This window comes from Sinohyriopsis cumingii, chromosome 9 (assembly GCF_028554795.1).
Source record: "Sinohyriopsis cumingii isolate HCF-2022 chromosome 9, ASM2855479v2, whole genome shotgun sequence".
NCBI lineage: Eukaryota > Metazoa > Mollusca > Bivalvia > Unionida > Unionidae > Sinohyriopsis > Sinohyriopsis cumingii.
Window position 1 is genome coordinate 20,235,350 of NC_142969.1, and position 19,509 is coordinate 20,254,858.

Sequence of the window (19,509 nt, forward strand, 5' to 3'; positions counted from 1 at the left end):
ACAAATCCAATCAATTTATTTGAATGTTGACCTTGGAATGAAATAGCTATGATTGCTTACTTATCGCACTATTAGTATTCTACATTCATTTTTACATTTATTAACGAACTTTGGTCTTTTCTATTTGACAACATTAGTTACAACACACTGGGTAGGTAAAATAAATTATGAATGATGTTGTATTCAATTATGATGGAGTAAGGACAACTTAATGTTTTCAGCCAGATATTCAAAAAGTCTGCGGATGCTTATAACGTCTGATCTTTTCCTTTTTAAAAAATAAGCCATGATTTTAATGACATTTAAAATATAATACTTTTATTACAGACAAACTTGTATCTAATGTTGGTTATACTTGCTAACTGACAGCCCAACAAAGAAAGTGGCCTATACAGCTAGTATAAACCTTAATCGAGTAATTTGAGTGTGGCACTATCATGTGTCTGATGTGTGTACTTCGATTTGAATTGATCCTACCTCCGGCGAAGCTCAGGCAGGCTGCTATGAGATACACCTTTTTCTTCCTGGATATGCAGAACATGAAGACGATTACAAGAACAAGAGCCGCTAGGAAAAACAGCCAGGATAGGGTGGAAAATGCCCGTACAGCACGGAACCAGTCTGCAATAGGAACGACAATTACAGACTTTTATTGGTGTGATATACAAACTTAAAATCATAACTTTATTTCCTGGAAAATGCAACATTTTTCAGTACCATTAATTCAGGAAATATGTATTCCACATGTTTATAAAATAGGCCACCGAAATTATAACTTAGTCTGGAACGCGATATATATCGGGACAAAATATTATATCTATGGAATCATTAGATAGATTCGTATCATATATATTCAAACATTTAAGGAAAGAATGTTGGCTAAGAAAAAACATTTTAGTCAACGTAACCCATTCCCACCCAATTTGTGTTGGACTATATTCTCTTCCTGTCTTTTTTAACTTGTTTGACTTATATTTTTGTTGAATTTTACTCACATATTGTTTCTTTTAACTCGAAGTCCAGTTACTTATCATTTATTATTTTGTCAATGAAATTTCACTTTGTTCTTCAAACTGGTGTAATCGCTTAACTGGAAAAAGCCAACAGGACGTTTCGTGGATTGACAATCATGGGGACGATTATACTGTGATCAGTACCGTTTGATTAATCCAAACAAGGAGTGAAAGTGACCTCATTAAAAGCCTGGCCAGTTCATGTGTCATATAAAGGAGTACGATCCTTGTTAACATCATTCTCAAGAGCTGTATTTGCCATATATCTGGTAACTGCACAAGCTGGGTACTAATCAGGGAATTCTTTCTCAATTGTATCGACTTTCTGATCCAAACAAGGTTGTCAGTTACAAGTGGATTAACCACAACCTTGTCTCCAGCTATATCGTTCCCTAGTAATAAATGAGTGTCCTCAACGAGTGGAGCAGACACCATTCCGACCGTCACAGGTCCTGAGACTAAATGACGACACATTTACACGATGGAGAGGAACATTAACAAAACCGCAATCTACACTTTCACGAGGAGAAGATCTCACAGAAAAAGGCAAAGTACCTGACAATAAAAGACTAGGTGAAGCTAATGTGTTCTTTAAAATATTAATATTGATGGGATTGGCCAAATCTCCCAAGAGTAATACAGAACCCTTCGATATGAATGATTCATAATTCGCCATAGTAAAATCAGGCTGGGGCTAATCAGACCCAAAAATGTATTGCTTTCAATGCATGACCTATTATAAATAAGAGCATTTAAAATAGGTCTCTCTTCATTCTGATGCCTATTTTTCAGTTTGTAGCAATCATAAATAACGTCTCGTTTCTTCTTAAAATTGGTACATGTAGGAAGCGGCAAGGCTATTTGGTCAAGTTTATCTGAAGCTTGTTTTTTAAACGTTGTGAGATTTTAAGATTTTAAAGGGCTCGTATTAGGCTGAAATAATTTCTGCCAGAAGACTGCTTAGAGGATGACTTGCCTACAAAAGCAACTTTATGAGTTAAAGAATACTCATCAGCAACACTATCAACATTTTCCCAGGTTTCAATCTTATGATTGTCAAGATAAGTCTTAATATCACTATGGACACTGGTCTTGAACTCTTCAAGTGATAACTGTTGTTTGAGGCTTTCATAATTTGTACAACTTTCTTGGCTATGCGTCATCTATCAAATAACTGCTCTTTTTCTATTGCATATTTGACGTGAGTTTCTCCAGCTTCCTTTATATAGTTCTTGAACCTTTGCAGATAAGACTCAGTGACTAAAGCACAATCTTATAAAATGAATTCCTTAAACACTTCTTAGCCAGCACTTTGGTGAACTGAGAGTGAATGGTAAATATCGTTTGCTTTACTAATAAGTACACATTGTAATAGTTAAGTCCAATGTTCCCCTGGTCATTTAAACTTTTCAGCAACTTTTTAAATATATGTCAACTTCTTTTTCACTGAAAAGGGGCACTAACCTAACATTATTTGCCACATCAAAACTTAACTTTGTATCAGAAGTGGGAATGTGTTTTAAATTTGCAAGCTCCATTTGTTTTATTCATCATTGATATTCCCTCTATTCCTTCTCACTTTGCAGCTGCAGCTAACTTTCTCGCTGATCTTTATTTGATTGTAAGTGCATTTGTTCTTTCTGTAACTGCATTTTGTTCGTTTTGTTACTGTATTTATCTTTTGTTCTCTTTCTTCCGATTCTAAATGTATCTGCTCTATCTCTTTTTCAACCTTTGATTTGTTCTTTCTCTTTCTCCAATTACGACTGCATCTGCACATGTTTTTTTCTTTATCTTTTTAAAGTCCTAGATTCCTTAACGCTTTTTCCGTCTTGAACTGGATTTTAAATTCCTTCACATTTATATCTGATACAGACTGACTGATCGAAACCAAAGCAATTTTATCCAAAATATTCTTTTTTTCTTCAAAATACTGGATCAAATTAGTTTTTATTCTAGCTTCGTTAAGGAAGCTTTTGCCACAGGAAGGCCATATTTTCTGGCAAGTTGAATCAATACATCGTTTTTCAAAAGGTTTAAATGTTCCTGGACTTGAAAGAAATGTCGTTACGGAAAAAATCTGCTGATTTAACAAAAAATTTCAAAAGAGTAAATTTATATTTGGGATAAAAAAAAGATTTCAAAATCTAGAGTAATTCATCATTTCAAAAAAGCAAAGTTTTCTGACATATCTTAACTGAAATCAATATATCGCGGACTAACCCGAATTTCCTTTGTTACGTGTTTAAGATATCATAAACAGAAAGAAAGAGAAAGAGAAGACATTCAGCTTTGTAAAATTTAACAAATGCATTATTTCCCTAGGGGAATAAAAGGTAAAGAGGAAGGAAAACGAAACTGACGGATTTTAATGTAATTAGATATGATATTCATTAGAGGATTACCAATTAGACACAATTAAAATACATTCATATGGTGGCATAGCTCAGATTGTAAGACAATCAATTAGTACATATTTAGATCTGCTATTATATAGTTCTGAATACATTTTATTTGTTTCAAAGTTTAAACGAATTGCTCGATACGAAATGCGATTTCATATTCGCAACTTTTCGTATACCTCCCGAGGGCTCCAAATACTTTGCAATAAAAGCTTTTCATGAAACTGAGAATCAGTTACTGATTATACTTCATGACATGCAGCATGAGGTCTTGTCAAGCGATTAGAACAAATGGACTTCAAATGATTTTATTACATTAACAACCAACGCTGTAAACACTGACAACTTTGATCAAATCGCTTCCGATTACCTTAACCATGTACAGCGTCTCTACAATAATGGTATTCAAATGAAAATATATACTCGTGATAAAAAGAGGCAAAATAACTATATCAATCGCATGTTATAATTTTGTATAAATTACACTATGTATGTAGCTAGCTCAAGAATAGGATATGACTGAGTAATAGGACGATGTACAAGTAAAGGTGTTAGTGTAATACATCAGTTTCTGATGTAGAAGGTTTTGATTCCATTAAATATGTTCGTGTTCATAATTTTGTTCCATGATTGCATGCCGTGATGAATATGTACTTATCTGAGTCGAAATGTGTCAAACACGATTCTTGAGATCTAATAAGAAGAATATAATGATAGCAAACGTTTGCGGAGACTCATAGAGAGTTATAATTAACAAACTACATGACTTGAGAGAAACTACGAATATCAAAAACAAAAAAAAAGAAGAATGAGGTTGCTGTCAAAATTGCCACAATTCTTTTAAAGCTTTGCAAATAGGAACAATGATCAAAATAAACCATACTTAAATACATAGTAAACCATTTCGGACAGAAAGTAAGCTATCTAGAAATAAATATCATACCGCTAAAAATCACTCAGCACTAAAAACATAGAATAGTAACATTTACATGATTTCTACAAGTAGAAATTACAGAAAACAATCAGAAAATTCTCAAACTCTACAGGACAAAGCTCTCAAGGTAAACTACGAAACATACAAACAACAAATTCAAATCAATCTACACAATATTAAAGAATTTGCTCAAAGCAAATGATGACACACCTATTGAAATGAACACAATTTATGAATACTTTAGGAACATAAACTCATCAAATTTTGAATAATGACGAGGTAGATTCAAATATATAAACCTTTTAAATACTAAATGAAAATGTATATAGAAGAAATACTCTAAGTACTAGGAAATTTCAAATCCAAGTCGGATTGTGAAGATTCTATATGGAATGGGCACTTCAAATACACAGTGGAAGTGGTTCGTCCATTTTTTCTAGGTTTAATCTAATTTCAAATATATTTATTGTCCCAGATCCATGGACTACAGGGTTGATTAAACCGGCAAATAAAAATAAGGGAGTCGATTCGTGGAAACGTGCATTTTCCATAATTCACAAGATAATTTGTTTTCTCTCTTACACCTTTTGTATCCTCCATGAGAGATTTTGTGCTGTACCGAAATAATGTTACATTCTTGTACCACACGATCAGACACAACCCTCGATTGTTTACTCCTGTTATGATTGTAAAACGTTGGCCTATGATATGAGTTGTATTTTCATCTGTTAGTGACGTCGTCTTGCAACATTGTAGCAGCTGTGGTATTATCAAATGCCGCCAATTTAGGGCCCGAGATTTATTTGCATTACTAGGTCTAGATGCGAGTGTGTATGCTACGCACGAGTGCATACAACACGAACATATCTAATCATTTTGTATGTGTGCTTAGTCGTGATGGAATATAGTCTGGTGCTTGCAGTCAAGGTGATGGTGCCGTTTACACGCAGACCTGTATTCGAGTCTCTGTAGCGTACGAGTTAAAAAAGAAATTATTTTACCTGTATGGATATATATATATATATATATATATATATATATATATATATATATATATATATATATATATATATATATAGTTGTGGGGTTTAACGCCATTTTTCAGCACACGATAGGCTATACATGATGGCGGCCAGTAGTAATGGTCGAGGAAGAACCCTGGAAAACCCCGTAAAGAACCACCCACCCACGAGAAGCTTTCTCAGATACCCACATTGGCCGTATATTTATATATACATATATATATATATATATATATATATATATATATATATATATATATATATATATATATATATATATATATTACTGCTCCTGATATAATGTAATCGTTAATGTTTTCCTCTTTACGACCACTGGATAAATGTTTATTGATTCACAAGTTTACATGTGATTTACGCCAATATTGTCTTTCTCCCTTTCTTTTAATGCAATAAACCATAATTTTCAGTTTGATCTATAAGCGATAATACTGAATAGGCATACGTGTCTGATGAAACAAAATAAGGAGACAAATACAATAACCGCAAAAGAAACAGAATAATCACACCAACTATCTAATTGCAATGAATGACTTATTAATGAAGATAGCTATTCGTTATCATCATACGATTTTACGTGAGGTTTACAGTCTGACCTCACTCTGCTATTTTGAAAAGATGCCATGTAACTACCATTAATTTAATCCTCATAATCTAAACGGACCGAGTTGGTGACGTTCAATCTAAATTTCAATCGTAGATGAAGAACTGACCATAATTAACAAATGAATATTTTCAGTCAGAATCCATCCACTGAATAAAACGTGCAAGACATATTCATATTATTGCACTTATTAATCAAGTCGTCATGTATAGGTATCACTATTCCAAACAGCTTGTGTACTCCCAGGAATGAATAACAATTCAACTCACGACATAACAGAATTTAAAAATGATTTTACCAGAAGTAAGATAATTACTTCGCATTAGCCGTATGAATGCCAGCGTAAACGATCTTTAAACATGTGTAACTCGGAAACCAATTAAATGTATTAAAGTGCAGGTCTGTTCATTGGCTTCATTTTAGAATGTAAAAACCAAATTAGTTTTAATTGAAGTTACAGCCATATTATATATATAATACCCATGATTTGATACGGTTTTAAGGTGATTGTCGGAGAGCATGCAATCCAAAGAAACAATAATATACTTCTGACAAATAGAGATTCAGGATTTTGCTTTTGATAAATACAAAACCTATGATTTTTGTTTGGCTATGGGTATGGTCTCATTACTTATGTGTATATATCGACTCCGATTACAAAGTGCAAACCTTGGTTGGTTCGCAAAGGAAGATGTTCAATCTAATTATTCATGAACAGCGTTTTAAACTATTAATGGGAATAGTGATGGCGCTTGATGTGAACATAATGAAAACCCCAGCTCAGTGCATAGATAACACGTCCTTTACTCATATTTCTACTATTATGGATTTTCTAAGGCATACAGTAAAGTGTTTGTATTTCTTAACTCCGAAGCGGATTAAGGATATTTTTTAATTTGTTGGTTTTGTAGTAGGGTGAATGGTCCGTTTTGCTAAAACTTGGCACCCCTCTACAATGCAGTAAAAAGTGTGCGCTTTTAACTCCGAAAGGGGTGAGGATCAACGGAATCATGTTGACTCCACTGCGATGTAGGATTTATTGAAGGCAGAGTTTACTGGACATACATCAAACTTCCATATTTAAATAACAATACGAAAAGATGGATGTTGATGCGAGTTCTAGTTCGTCTTGGACAAGAATTTGTTTGTTGTAGAAAAGAAACCTGAAATTACCGATTAGGTGAGTCGTAGGTGACACGTAGTTGATGATAAATGGCGGACAATCCGAACGACATAAAAAAGGCACCACGAACGACATAAAAAAGGCACCACGAAAGACCACCTTGTTAAATCCAATTAATATCGTATCTTCCGCCATGTTGCACATTGAACGATGTTATACATGTGTTAAATGTCTTTACATTAACTCGACAAAACATAAATCAGATTTACAGAAACAATAGCGAGAATTAACAAAGATCAGGTGATTTAATTAATGATTTGATAATGATAGACTTAACATTAGAGATTATAAAACATCGAAATAAAGATTAAAACAGGACATATCAGTAAATTCTTGTGTCCGACTGTTGTTATATTCTGAATAATAGCAATGCACTCGTTATGCTGTTACTGTCTCGGTTATAAAAGCGGAAATGGACCAATAATAAACGGCGTTAAACCGGTTGGAAAAAGGTTTTAAAATTCTATCATATATATTTATGCTGCTATAATTAGATTTGTCTGTCTTTCAGTTTGTATTATCTCAAATTGTATTTTAGTATCACTTTGTGCAGAGTTTAGTCACGTCCGCGAAGAGGAAAATCTTAATCATATATCAAACATTGTTCTGGAAAAAGCTTATCACAGAATAATTGTTTACGAAACTGATAAAATCGTTTTATGTCCATATGATATGAAGATTAACAAGGGAAGTTAACATATAAGCTTAGTTATCTTTATTTTCTTAAAAAGACAAAAGTTAAACTGTGACATTGTGTAACAAGAAAGGTCACTTTCATGCACTCAGCCAGATATATGTATGATAATATTTACTTTTCAAGTACATTGTGTTAGCTGATGCCTAATGTGTTAAAGGATCATGTTTATAAATGTCTTGTCGTCTGTGGATATTGAGTGAAACGCATACCTAAAATGGTCTTGGAATACCATATGTGTATCAGTACTGGGCGCTTAACTTAGATCTATGACTGTAGGCTGTATTGTATAACCTCATTTGTGAGAAAGGAGGTCCTTATAAGAAAAGGAAACACATCTGAGGTACCCACCGGTGATGAGTGGTCATGGAGTTATCAAGTTTAGTTATAATGTCATATCGAAAGAGAATTATTAGTCAAGCCAATGAAACCCCTGGCTAGCCATTTATAAGCCAGAAAGACTTATCACAAGATTGTGAATGATTTGTATTGACCTCAAATTTAACCTGACGTTTATTAATACTGTATATATTGTCACACTTGGGAAATTCTAAGAACGCAATCAGAAGATACCCAAGGTTTGTCTTTCATGTGCTTGTGTAACCATTTAGTATAATAATAGCACACTTTTTTGATTTCTCACCTAAGACCAAGTTTGACAAACAAACACTGATGACCATAATGTGTTCATCGACGATATTTCCAGAGGTAATACCATGGAAGAATATTAAATCTAAATCCATAATCAAATGGTTAAAGTGGCTTTTCTAAACCTTCCAGTCTTCCCAAATCTCTCCTGTCTGATCATGGGGTCAAAGTTTATGTCTGGAATTATCAGACAGGGTATGCACGTATTAGGTATCAAACCGTTGAAATCTTCTGTAAGTCACCCTGACAGTCAAGACTCTCTAGACTATCATCAAACTTTTGAAGAAAATGGTTCCTTCGTATTGCCTTGATACAGGAAACTATTGGATGAGGGTTACTTCGATTAAGGCCATAGTGTTGTAACATTTCATAACTAATTAAGTACTTTATGACCTTAGAAACGACTGTAGACATGAAAGAATGAAAGGATGCTTCTGACAAAACCAACATTATCCATACAACATATATTTCTCTATGATTATAAAGTCCAGAACATTCAAGAACATTCTCGGTCTCAAATGTCATTTATTCAAAGCAATATGTTGTGTGGATTCTATTTTCTTTTCTTGAAGGTTGCTTTTTTTTACTCAAACAGTTGGGTGCCAGATCAAAATCCATCTATGTATAGGGTAATATCCACGGTGACTATGAACAAAGTGTTTGTATGTTTCTAGTTTAAAAGAGTGTCCTGAGTGTACTCGGTATAACAGTAAGTTATAGACAAGATAGTATGTGTTCCAGAATGTCACCATATTGCAATACGACATATATGTTTAATAAAATAATTTTTTATGTAAAGCAAAGAAACATAAACATACTCTCAAAAATGCATTATCAAATGTCCATATAATATAATAAGCGGATGTAAAATAAGGTAAACTCAACTCGGTGGGAAATCTGCGAATGTGGAAATAAGCTGGAAGCAGTAGTACAACATTAGGCTATTTCGAAATCATCCAATATAAATCTGTTTTATATTCTAGCTTTCACTTTCTATATGTTTAATGATACCAATCATCACAACAAGTGATTGTGTAAACATAAAATTAGGTCAAGGATGTTAAAGCTTAAATGACAATGCTGGAAAATTAATAGTAAGGATGCTATATAATTGTCTCAGTAACATCTATGATATTCAAGAAATACGAAAACATTGAAAAAAGGATTCACGAGTTAAATACGAAATTAAATCATTATTTTTTAAATAGCAGAATGTCTTGGAATCTTCGTTTATACTTTTACAGTGTTTCCTTTTACCCTCATTTGCGCTTCAGAGATCCCCAAATTTTTAATTTGATCCCCATTTTTTGTACCAAAGTTTCATTTTTACTCAGTCTGACCCCCAGTTTTGACACCAAGGTGATTTTTAACTCTCAGTCTTGCACCCCTAGGGGATACATTGCTTTTATACATTCTTGCATTGCTTTGGGTGAAGGAAAGCGGATTACGTTCCAAAAGTGTGTGGTACTAAAGGTCGTGCTTATATTAAGTCCCCGACTTTATACTTAAATTTGAGTATTATCAGATCATTTAAGTAATATTAGCACATACAATAATTTACGTTATCCTTTCAGAAATAAATATAGTAAGGTGTCAAAAAGATCTCCAATATTAGTTTCTCCTTCTGATTTGTTTAGTTCCTTCTTACATGTACATGTATAAGACTCAAGTGGAAAGACCACATCGTTGGTTGATATATATATATATATATATATATATATATATATATATATATATATATATATATATATATATATATATATATGTGTGTGTGTGTGTGTGTGTGTGTGTGTGTGTGTGTGTGTTGTGTAAACTTGTTTAATGTGTTCACTCTGAGCTTTAAATCAAAGAAGTCAACCCGTGTTCACGCGATGTAATTTGGGCCATGTTGGTTAAATTTTCAAGCATTAAATACACCATCAGTGCATCTTTCTTTATGAGTTAGTTATGTTTTTGTTCTCATTTATGTTTCACCCTGTGCTAATTAGATATCTTCATTCGCATGGATATTTGTTACTGCCTGTGGGATAACATTTCCCACATGCCTTGTCCTGGAATATTATGACATACATCTAAATCAACGTGTGTGAGATCCTGCAACATCCCAATTAGTCATCAGTACAAAACATATTTTAGAACATGAGTTAGGATGCTGAGATCATACGACTGACAGGCAGTAGAGTACTAACATATTCTTATGTGATTACAGATTAAGAGTGGTAATGATTTTACCGCATTTATGGATAGCTGTCGTCAGTTGCGTACTTCGTAAGTAGTCTGTTATTCTTTACATAATGGTAGTGCGTTAGTTCACCTTTATAGCCTGGTTTGTGTGTATACCATACATATTGTCTTATATATATTCTGTTACACTCGCTGTTTATGTTTGTAGATTTATCCTCCATAAAGCATGCTTTTTTGTTCACATGTCACTAAAAATTAACTTTACATGGAATATAAGTAACGCCAGATTTATGTTAAGATCTCCTAAAGGAAAAATCCCAGTTATTTATGTGTAGTTTATTGGAACCTTAAATTGATTGAATTTGTACTCCACTGTATTTTGTAATTATATATATATATATATATATATATATATATATATATATATATATATATAATTGATAACTGAATGAAAGCCAAGGTACGTATCTTTTACATATAGTAGGATTAAAATACAATTAGGTAATTCACTGGTTGGATCATTTATATTTTTGGTAAATATTTATTTAGAACAAAGGTGGAAGCCTTGGAATTTATAAAATATAACATAGGGGCTTTTATACATGTAATCACCATAAAGAAAACGTTATCAATTTGAAGCTACATTTTCTAGACAACAATGGCTACTGAAAAAAGACGTTCTGGTGGATTCTTCGTCTCTGTAGTTTCATTTTTAAGGCAGAATGTCTAGTGTCAGGCTGTAAATATATTACTAATGAAATATAAAAGTACATAGTATTAAAATGGACCAATTTCCCGAATAGTATGTATCAAGCAATTACTACAGCTTCAGGTACGTATTTTGCGCTAGAAAATGAAGTAAAATGAAACATCAAACATACCTTATGCTTATATAGATTATTATACATCACTTTTAATAACATTATGTTCACAAAACATGGTCTGTTCTTTAACTTGGGCAATTAAATTGATTTTACTTCCCCTTCGGATAAACACTCATTGCTGAGGTACATTATTTGTTGGCTGCTACCCGTGCAGCTGCTTTTATTTCTTTATAGAACGAAATCGGACAACGAAGATTAACTGCCACGAAATAATTAATATCATCAGATGCTCGATTTTCGGTTTCTGTTAGAAATTCATCGGGACGTATCTAATGAAATCCACCAACGATCATTTTGGTTATGACATCTCATATTCGTATAAGTTATTTTCGTCAAGAAAATGATAAATTTCGCTGGAAAATCGGGATTATGTTCTGACATATACTTATTATTCGCTGCCGTATATTTTGTGTGATGTCACTAATTCCACCTCTAATATCTTTCTCGATAAAATCTAACATATCGACGCCAGACAACATCTCCAATTTCACTTTACTAAATTTCAGTAGAGCATCTCAAGATAATCCATGCGCGGAAAAATACCAACAAGGGTCTGATCCATAATTGTTATAGCTGACCTTTCTAAAACTTTCAAATACATCAGCTAGTATTATAACATCAGTGGCAAGGTATAAATCATGATGATCGCCAGACGTTTAACAGTTGAATTTGTTCACATCGACTTCGCGTACTCGTATTCGCTATCAGACATATTTTCGTATTTTAACTTTGTGTAAAACTGATCTTGTTCTGGCATCTACGTCTCGTTAAACTTTGACCAGTCGTCAAGATGCTCGTAAGGAAATATTCATTTTTGTTTGAGCCAACTTGGTTGGTCGCCAAATTTATTTTCTAAATTATCAAACTCGCTGAAATATTTTACTAATTCATCTAACGAGACAAATTGCAAACTGTCGATAAATCTTAATTTGCATAACGTGACTGATATATACTACTCAAAGTTGTTTGGGATGCACTTAATATTACTGTTTAACTTTAAACACTCTCCAATTTCTGAATCAGCAAACAATTTTACGATAATTTGGCCGTCGTATCCACGGAAAGTTTGAAGAACAACAGGTATAAAGTCTGGTGCAATGCAGTGTAAGATACAACTATCATGAGTGGCGCCACGATAAACTCCGGTAAGATGACAATGATCTTTGACATTTTCACCATTTAGTGGCAATTCACAAATATGACACCGCGCTGCCGTTTTTAAATATCTTCCCGCGTTGTCATCTGTGACAATGGAGTAATTTTTCTTCGTCGGTCGGAGATCTAATCAATTTTGCCGATAAGTGTCTTTAAAAGCCAAATAACAGGATCCTTACCACGACAAATTTTAATTGGTCGGGACAACTCCACAGAGAATATGATTCTCAGCATTCCTCATCGACGACCTGTCGGGTTATTTTCGACACCAATGATAGGCTGTAACAGACACTCAAAATCGGCGTAAATTGCAAATAGAACTGTCATATTGTGGTTGTAGTTTTTAAACTGTAATAAGGTCGTTCATTTCTTTGGCATTGTTATTCGTTGTACATCTGAACAGGACTGTAAATTTCGTTGTAATTCTACGTCGCCATGACAAACTTGTAAACAACGGTAACATACATAATTTTGCTATTTGTGTTTGTTGTATTGTTTACCAACAAGTCCGTTAACAAGTCCGTTAAAGATCTTTATCCACGTGTATTAATTTTTATAAAAGAATACATTTATTGTTGATTGAAACGCTTTTTCTGAAATATATCTTGGAACAATATGATCGCGCTCATCAATACCAAATACATTTACGGAAATATTATTTTGTGCTTCAAACTTTGATATTTTATTTTCTCCAACGGGACATTCTATCAAGGAAACGTATAATTTTGAAATATACGGAACATATTTGGTAACTCGAACTGCGTCAATGTCAGGTGGAAATAACGCTGATATTATAGCCAACATAAAGCTTTTATTATCAGCATTTGTAACGTTAAAACAACATTTCTTGTTTTCAACTTTCACTGTCAGATCAGCATACGAGCTACCGCGTAACATACTGTATTTCATCGTGTGGAACAAAATTTCTGAAATCGCTTCAAATTTCTAACTTGAACCAGTTGATGTATATTTTTCTATCATTTTATTTATTTCTTGATGAATTTCATCGGCCAAACGACAAGGTTCGTTCCAAGCGAAATGAATTTAGTTATTGTATCAATTTACGGATCGGCTACAGTTACATGTAACTTTGAAAATATCACATGATATTGTACCATGATTTTTAGTCCTTTGTGCATATGAAGTTTGAGGTTTATTGTTGGTTAAATCAGATGAAACAAATTCATCAGTGAAACGTTTGCTAGAATTAACTATTATCAATCTGAGAACTGTTATCAAATCAGATAAACACCGTCGAAATTTTAACCGAAGTAATGTTTGTGATTAAGCTTTTTTCGCAATACCGCCATGTCGGCCTATTAGGTGCGTCGGGTAATTCTACGCAATGATACGTCATTTCTGTAAACATTTGATCACATGCTATTTTGGGTCAAAAATCCATTTTGTATCCAGAAAGAAGAATCATACATTAATTAAGAAAAGTGATATTTATAAAGTGTACAAAAATATCCAAAATTTAGACTCGAAATGCACATAAAAATGTGATTTCTAAATGGCAACTCATAACCCACTCCATGACCTTCTTGAAGCGGTAACCCAGAAAATTCGATTTACTATGCATCTTTTAGAATCATATAAATAAATACATTGCATAAAAGATGGAAATGTGTACCTTAAAACAAAGCTATCTTAATCCAAGTTTCCAATTTTGCAAGAAGTTGTCCCACACGTACAAAATCGTTTGCTACCCAACGTGTCTACTTGCAGTTACAATATAAATTCTCAACAAATTACCCGACATATAGTCTGTTTCTAAATTCTGTAGTAATTTTTCCCCATCAACAAGACGTTGTAAACACATTACATCCTATTCATTGTTATTTCTCTTCCATGTAATAGCCTATTTTTCACAAAATGTTGAACTTTACTAACTTTCTTACAAGATCGGTTTAGTTTGCTTAATATCTCTTGCCATTTATTGGCATTTTTACGTTGAATTTTGTAAAACTAGCTATAAACCTGACCTAATTACTCGACTGAACTGCTGACATAAATAGTCCAAAGTAATATATTTCATTTCTATAGCAAGATGGATAAACATTACATCTTTTCAAAGATATGCGCAGAATAGGCCGACATATCGCGAGTCAGGAAAACAGGGGGGTGGTATCCCCTGTGTCCAAAATTAATATTATTTTGAACAGAATATTCTGGTGACAATTGCATCTTTTCAAATGGTAAGCATTGCTGTATTTTATTTTTGTCAATCACTCGAATTAGGTATGCGTTTTGCTTCAATATTGGAAACCGAAAACCTTAGGTGCGCAGAAATACCCGACAGCAGTGTATCTCACAAAGACAACATTCTGTTATATCAGGTTTTACAAGTTTCTAATTTGATTCGCCAAAATACGTACAATTAAACAAATATAAATTCTATACAAATAATGACAGAAAAAAATACCATACAGTGATTTGATGGCAAGTGCTAACGAGCGGGAGCACTATCACATACATCCAAAATAATGGGTGTGCTGGGAATATTTTAGGATCGGTTAAAAATTTAAAAAGCAAAGTTACCCTTCGGTACAAAAACACCAACTGGTTACAAGATTAAAGTTAAATTTGGCGATGATGAGAATTATACTGAAATCTTTAGAAAAGATTTTATTTACACATTGTTTTGTAGAAATATTCCGGAGGGAATGAAGGTGTAGCACGTCAATAGAGAATTTCCCTATGACAATATTGCAATCTTGGATTACAGGACGAATATCAACCTCATCCTATACTTGATTTATACGAAGCTAATGACAAGGACATTCTGCGAAACATTAAAACCATGAAATTGAATGGACATCTTAATAACGTTTGATATCTACGTACCCAAATATGCGGAGTAAACACTAATTGTACTGATTATTATTGTCACCGTCTTGTGTTTGAAGCTTTTTAGTGGCGTAATCCACCAGGTTTGGTAATTAATCCTTATGAAAATATCAAAACCAACAACAAATTTGAGAATTTGGGGCTTGTCACACAGCAAAAAAAAATGTTAGGAAAGGCAAAACAGGAAACCATGAAAATTTTTAAAATGTAAGACCAATTATTTCAACGAATCTCGAAAAGGGTGAACAAGTTAAATATTAAGTGAATGAAAACAGCAGCAAAAGATTTTAACTTTTGTTCGATATCAAATAAATTTGTTGTTGATGGATCTCATAAATCGGCAACATCAACAACAACATTTGATAGAATCATCTTTAGTTATGATGATTAATCATTAGTTAAAATTCTAGCTAATTCTGCTCTACCGATACATGAGTGACAGTAAATAATGTCATCTCTGGTATATTTTAAAATCAACACAAAATCTTTTTCAACACCTTTTTTTTGCCTTCGGTCAGAAGGACCCTGTCATCTTTCCATTGATCAATAACAATTTCAACAGTGACCGACACTCTGTCGTTGTCAAAAAAAGCTTTTCTAATTGCTTCCTCAAGCTCTTTTTGTGTGATAATATCTAATATTACGTAATATCTTTCCATTATTTTATTAAATTAGGCACAAGTTTATTTAATATGGACCTGATGAAATTTTGGCTGACATTTATCGCAACAGTGACTCGGTCACCGAACCAAAAACTGTTGTCGATGACAAAGTCGTTTAAGAATAGTTTGATTTAAGTTTGTTAACACATGACAAAGACAACCACGACGATGATACAGTTGTTGATAAAAAATGCTATGAAAGATCGTATACGAAAGATTTGGTTTTATAGCTTATAAAATCTTTTATGAACTAGAAGATACCTGGAAGACAAAAAAATATTAATTTTATTTTTTTAATGATTTGATGTCGATGACACTAGATCGATAACAATACCTGACGTTATGTAAGCCTATAAAATGTAAGTCCGTACTTGTGCGATATGAGAAAATTTACAGTGATTTCGCTTGTCGAAATCTCATATTTAATGATACTGCTCGGTATCTAACTATTAAATTTGTCACTGTAACCACGTCACTTCTCACGATTTGTATTACCGCGTCACTTCTCACGACTTGTATTACCGCGTCACTTCTCACGACTTGTATTACCGCGTCACTTCTCACGACTTGTATTACCGCGTCACTTCTCACGACTTGTATTACCGCGTCACTTCTCACGACTTGTATTACCGCGTTATCTGATTACTCGTTCGATAACAAATACATCTTATCAGTATTTTGTAGCTCCTGTTCGTAAAAATTACCAATTAACTACCAGATAAATTTTTAATCGAGTAAGTTACTGGATTTGTTTGTAGAACTTTATCAATGACAAATAATTCTTCGGTCCATTTTTTGGTAAATCCTTTTTCGAGTATTTTTATCAAAGAAATTCTAACTCGATCTCGTTCTTTAAATTTGTGTCTCCGGTACATATTTTCATTTGCCAGTAAGGGATTTTGTATTGCCTCAGATGGTGACATTTTGCTAAACGCTCTGTATTTTTTTCTAGCTGTAATCAGATAAAAGAAATTGCAGATCGTCATCGTACCTGTTTTTGCATTTCATTCTCAGGCGTTTAAAGAAGTTTTCGTTTAACATGCGATTAAATCGTTCTACTATAACACTTTTCCATCGTTTCCAGTTACATATTTTTTAATATTGTTCTGTTTCAGAAACTGCTCAAATTGCCTATTAAAAACTCGGCGCCATGGTCGGTCTTTCATTTTTCGCAACTACATGCGCCAAGTCATATGTTACTGACGTGCCAGTTTGATCTGAAACAGGTGTACTAAACTCATATTTGCTAAACACATCAATAACGTTAAACAAGTATAGCTTGCTGTCGTTGTATTAAGCTAGATTAAATACATATACTATATATATATATCGCCAAAATATCGTCAGCGGCATTTGCGAAAAGCTGTCCTTTGTGTAATTTGTTAGCGATATCATCATACAATCTGAGACCATGCTTGTACATATCAGCAATCAGTATGGTATATGGTATGGTATGGTATGGTATGGAATGGTCATGTCATGTCATGTCATGGCATGGCATGGTATGGCATGTCATGTCATGGCTTGTCATGTCATATGTCATGTCGTGTCGTGTCGTGCCATGTCATGATATATTATATTATATTATATTATATTATATTATATTATATTACATTATGTTATATTATATTATATTATATTATATTATATTATATTATATTATATTATATTATATTATATTATATTATATTATATTATCATGTCATGTCATGTCATATATTACATTACATTACTTTATATTATATTATAGTATATTAATTATATTATGTTATGTTATGTTATGTTATGTTGTGTTATGATTTCTAATTTCATGGTGTTTGTTTTTGTAATCATATCATTGTATGTTTTTTGTCTTATAGGTGTTGTCTAATGTTGTAAAGCGCTTAGAGCTTCTAAAGATTAGGCGCTATACAAAGTCCTCATTATTATTATTATTAGTATTATGTTAAGTTATGTTATGCTATATTATATTATATTATATTATGTTGTATTATATTATATTATGCTATATTATATTATATTATATTATATTATATGCTCTTCTATTCTACTCTATTATATTATATTATATTATATTATATTATATTATATTATATTATATTATATTATATTATATTCAGTTCTTCTGAGCTCAGCTGAGTCTGAGCCATGCATCAGAGATGCAACAAGTGGACACTGCTACCAAATATTTGATGCAAATGCCAAATGGACCCAGGCGAACAACATCTGCAAGTCTAATGGTGGCATGTTAATCATTATCGAATCAGGCGACGAACAACAGTTTATAGAAGGTGCACGATATTTTAAGAAAAATATCATTTTCGTCAGTTAATTCTAAGGCACAATGTGCATGCTAATTACATGTTTTTCTTTCGAATCATGGTTTGTTATGGTGAACCGGAATGGTGTATGATAAGTATATCTTGTTAAACAAAATTTAAGTAAAACTTAACAAAATGCACTGAGCCTCAACACAAATTTGACGTTCGTCAATCAATGAAGAGATATCATTCATGGATATGTAATATTTTATCAAGTAATTATATAGAACGTGCTGAAATTCTGAATTTTTTCAATGTTTAGATTTCAATTTCTTGAAGTTTCGTTGAAATATTTTTGTCACTGTTGAAAATGGCCTGGTACAAATCTACATCATATTGGATTAAAGATACATTTTTGCTACCTTTATTGATAATATCAACTGAAATCAGGGTCGGATAAAGTAGAGCAAATATTTTTTATAAGCATGGTAACTTGTATGAATTCTTTTGAGTTTTCTTGAAATAGAACAACTCTTTTCTTAATCCTGTGCTTCGTCTTTACTTAATACAATATTATTTTAAACGCATGGATCTTATTCAAAAAGTTTCAATTTGACACAATTTCTCCCTCAACTACGCTGTATTTATTATGTAAAATACTGCCTAAGGATTTGTTCCAAGAACTTAAATTTACCTGGCAGGTGAAATACAGAGGAGGAACTTCACAGTGAAAGGACTATGGATAGGGTCAGACAGGTTGCATCCGGAAAAGCAGCGTACATGGGCTAATGGAGAGCAATTCTCTTATGTGAATTGGGCACAAGGTTAAACGTCATTAAGTTCAATTTACAAACTTTTCTTAAAACAGTAGGCAATTTATCATGGAGGTTATATTCCAGCAATATAAATTCATTTATATTTTTGAATCTTGCCTCAATAAATCAACTTTCATTGCGAGAACAATTTTATGAGCAGCAAAGACTATATTTTGTGTT

The 19,509-nt window shown here is 32.8% G+C and overlaps 1 protein-coding gene and 1 long non-coding RNA gene across 3 annotated transcripts in view; one reads left to right on the top strand and one right to left on the bottom strand.

The window, feature by feature from the left end:
• The window catches only part of LOC149791353 (uncharacterized), a 25,366-nt gene continuing 5,857 nt past the window's right edge, over positions 1-19,509 (bottom strand). Inside the window, exon 2 of the long non-coding RNA XR_016423171.1 lies at positions 1-621. This is a non-coding gene — a long non-coding RNA (uncharacterized LOC149791353). The remainder of the gene's footprint in view (positions 622-19,509) is intronic.
• Positions 10,682-19,509, top strand: part of LOC149791354 (snaclec agkisacutacin subunit A-like) — a 17,320-nt gene continuing 8,492 nt past the window's right edge. For both annotated transcript variants that reach the window (XM_089969182.1, XM_089969183.1), the window contains exons 1-3: positions 10,682-10,786; positions 18,374-18,544; positions 19,216-19,338. In XM_089969182.1, the coding sequence (XP_089825308.1) occupies positions 10,741-10,786; positions 18,374-18,544; positions 19,216-19,338 (340 nt within the window). In that variant the 5' untranslated portion in view covers positions 10,682-10,740. The remainder of the gene's footprint in view (positions 10,787-18,373; positions 18,545-19,215; positions 19,339-19,509) is intronic.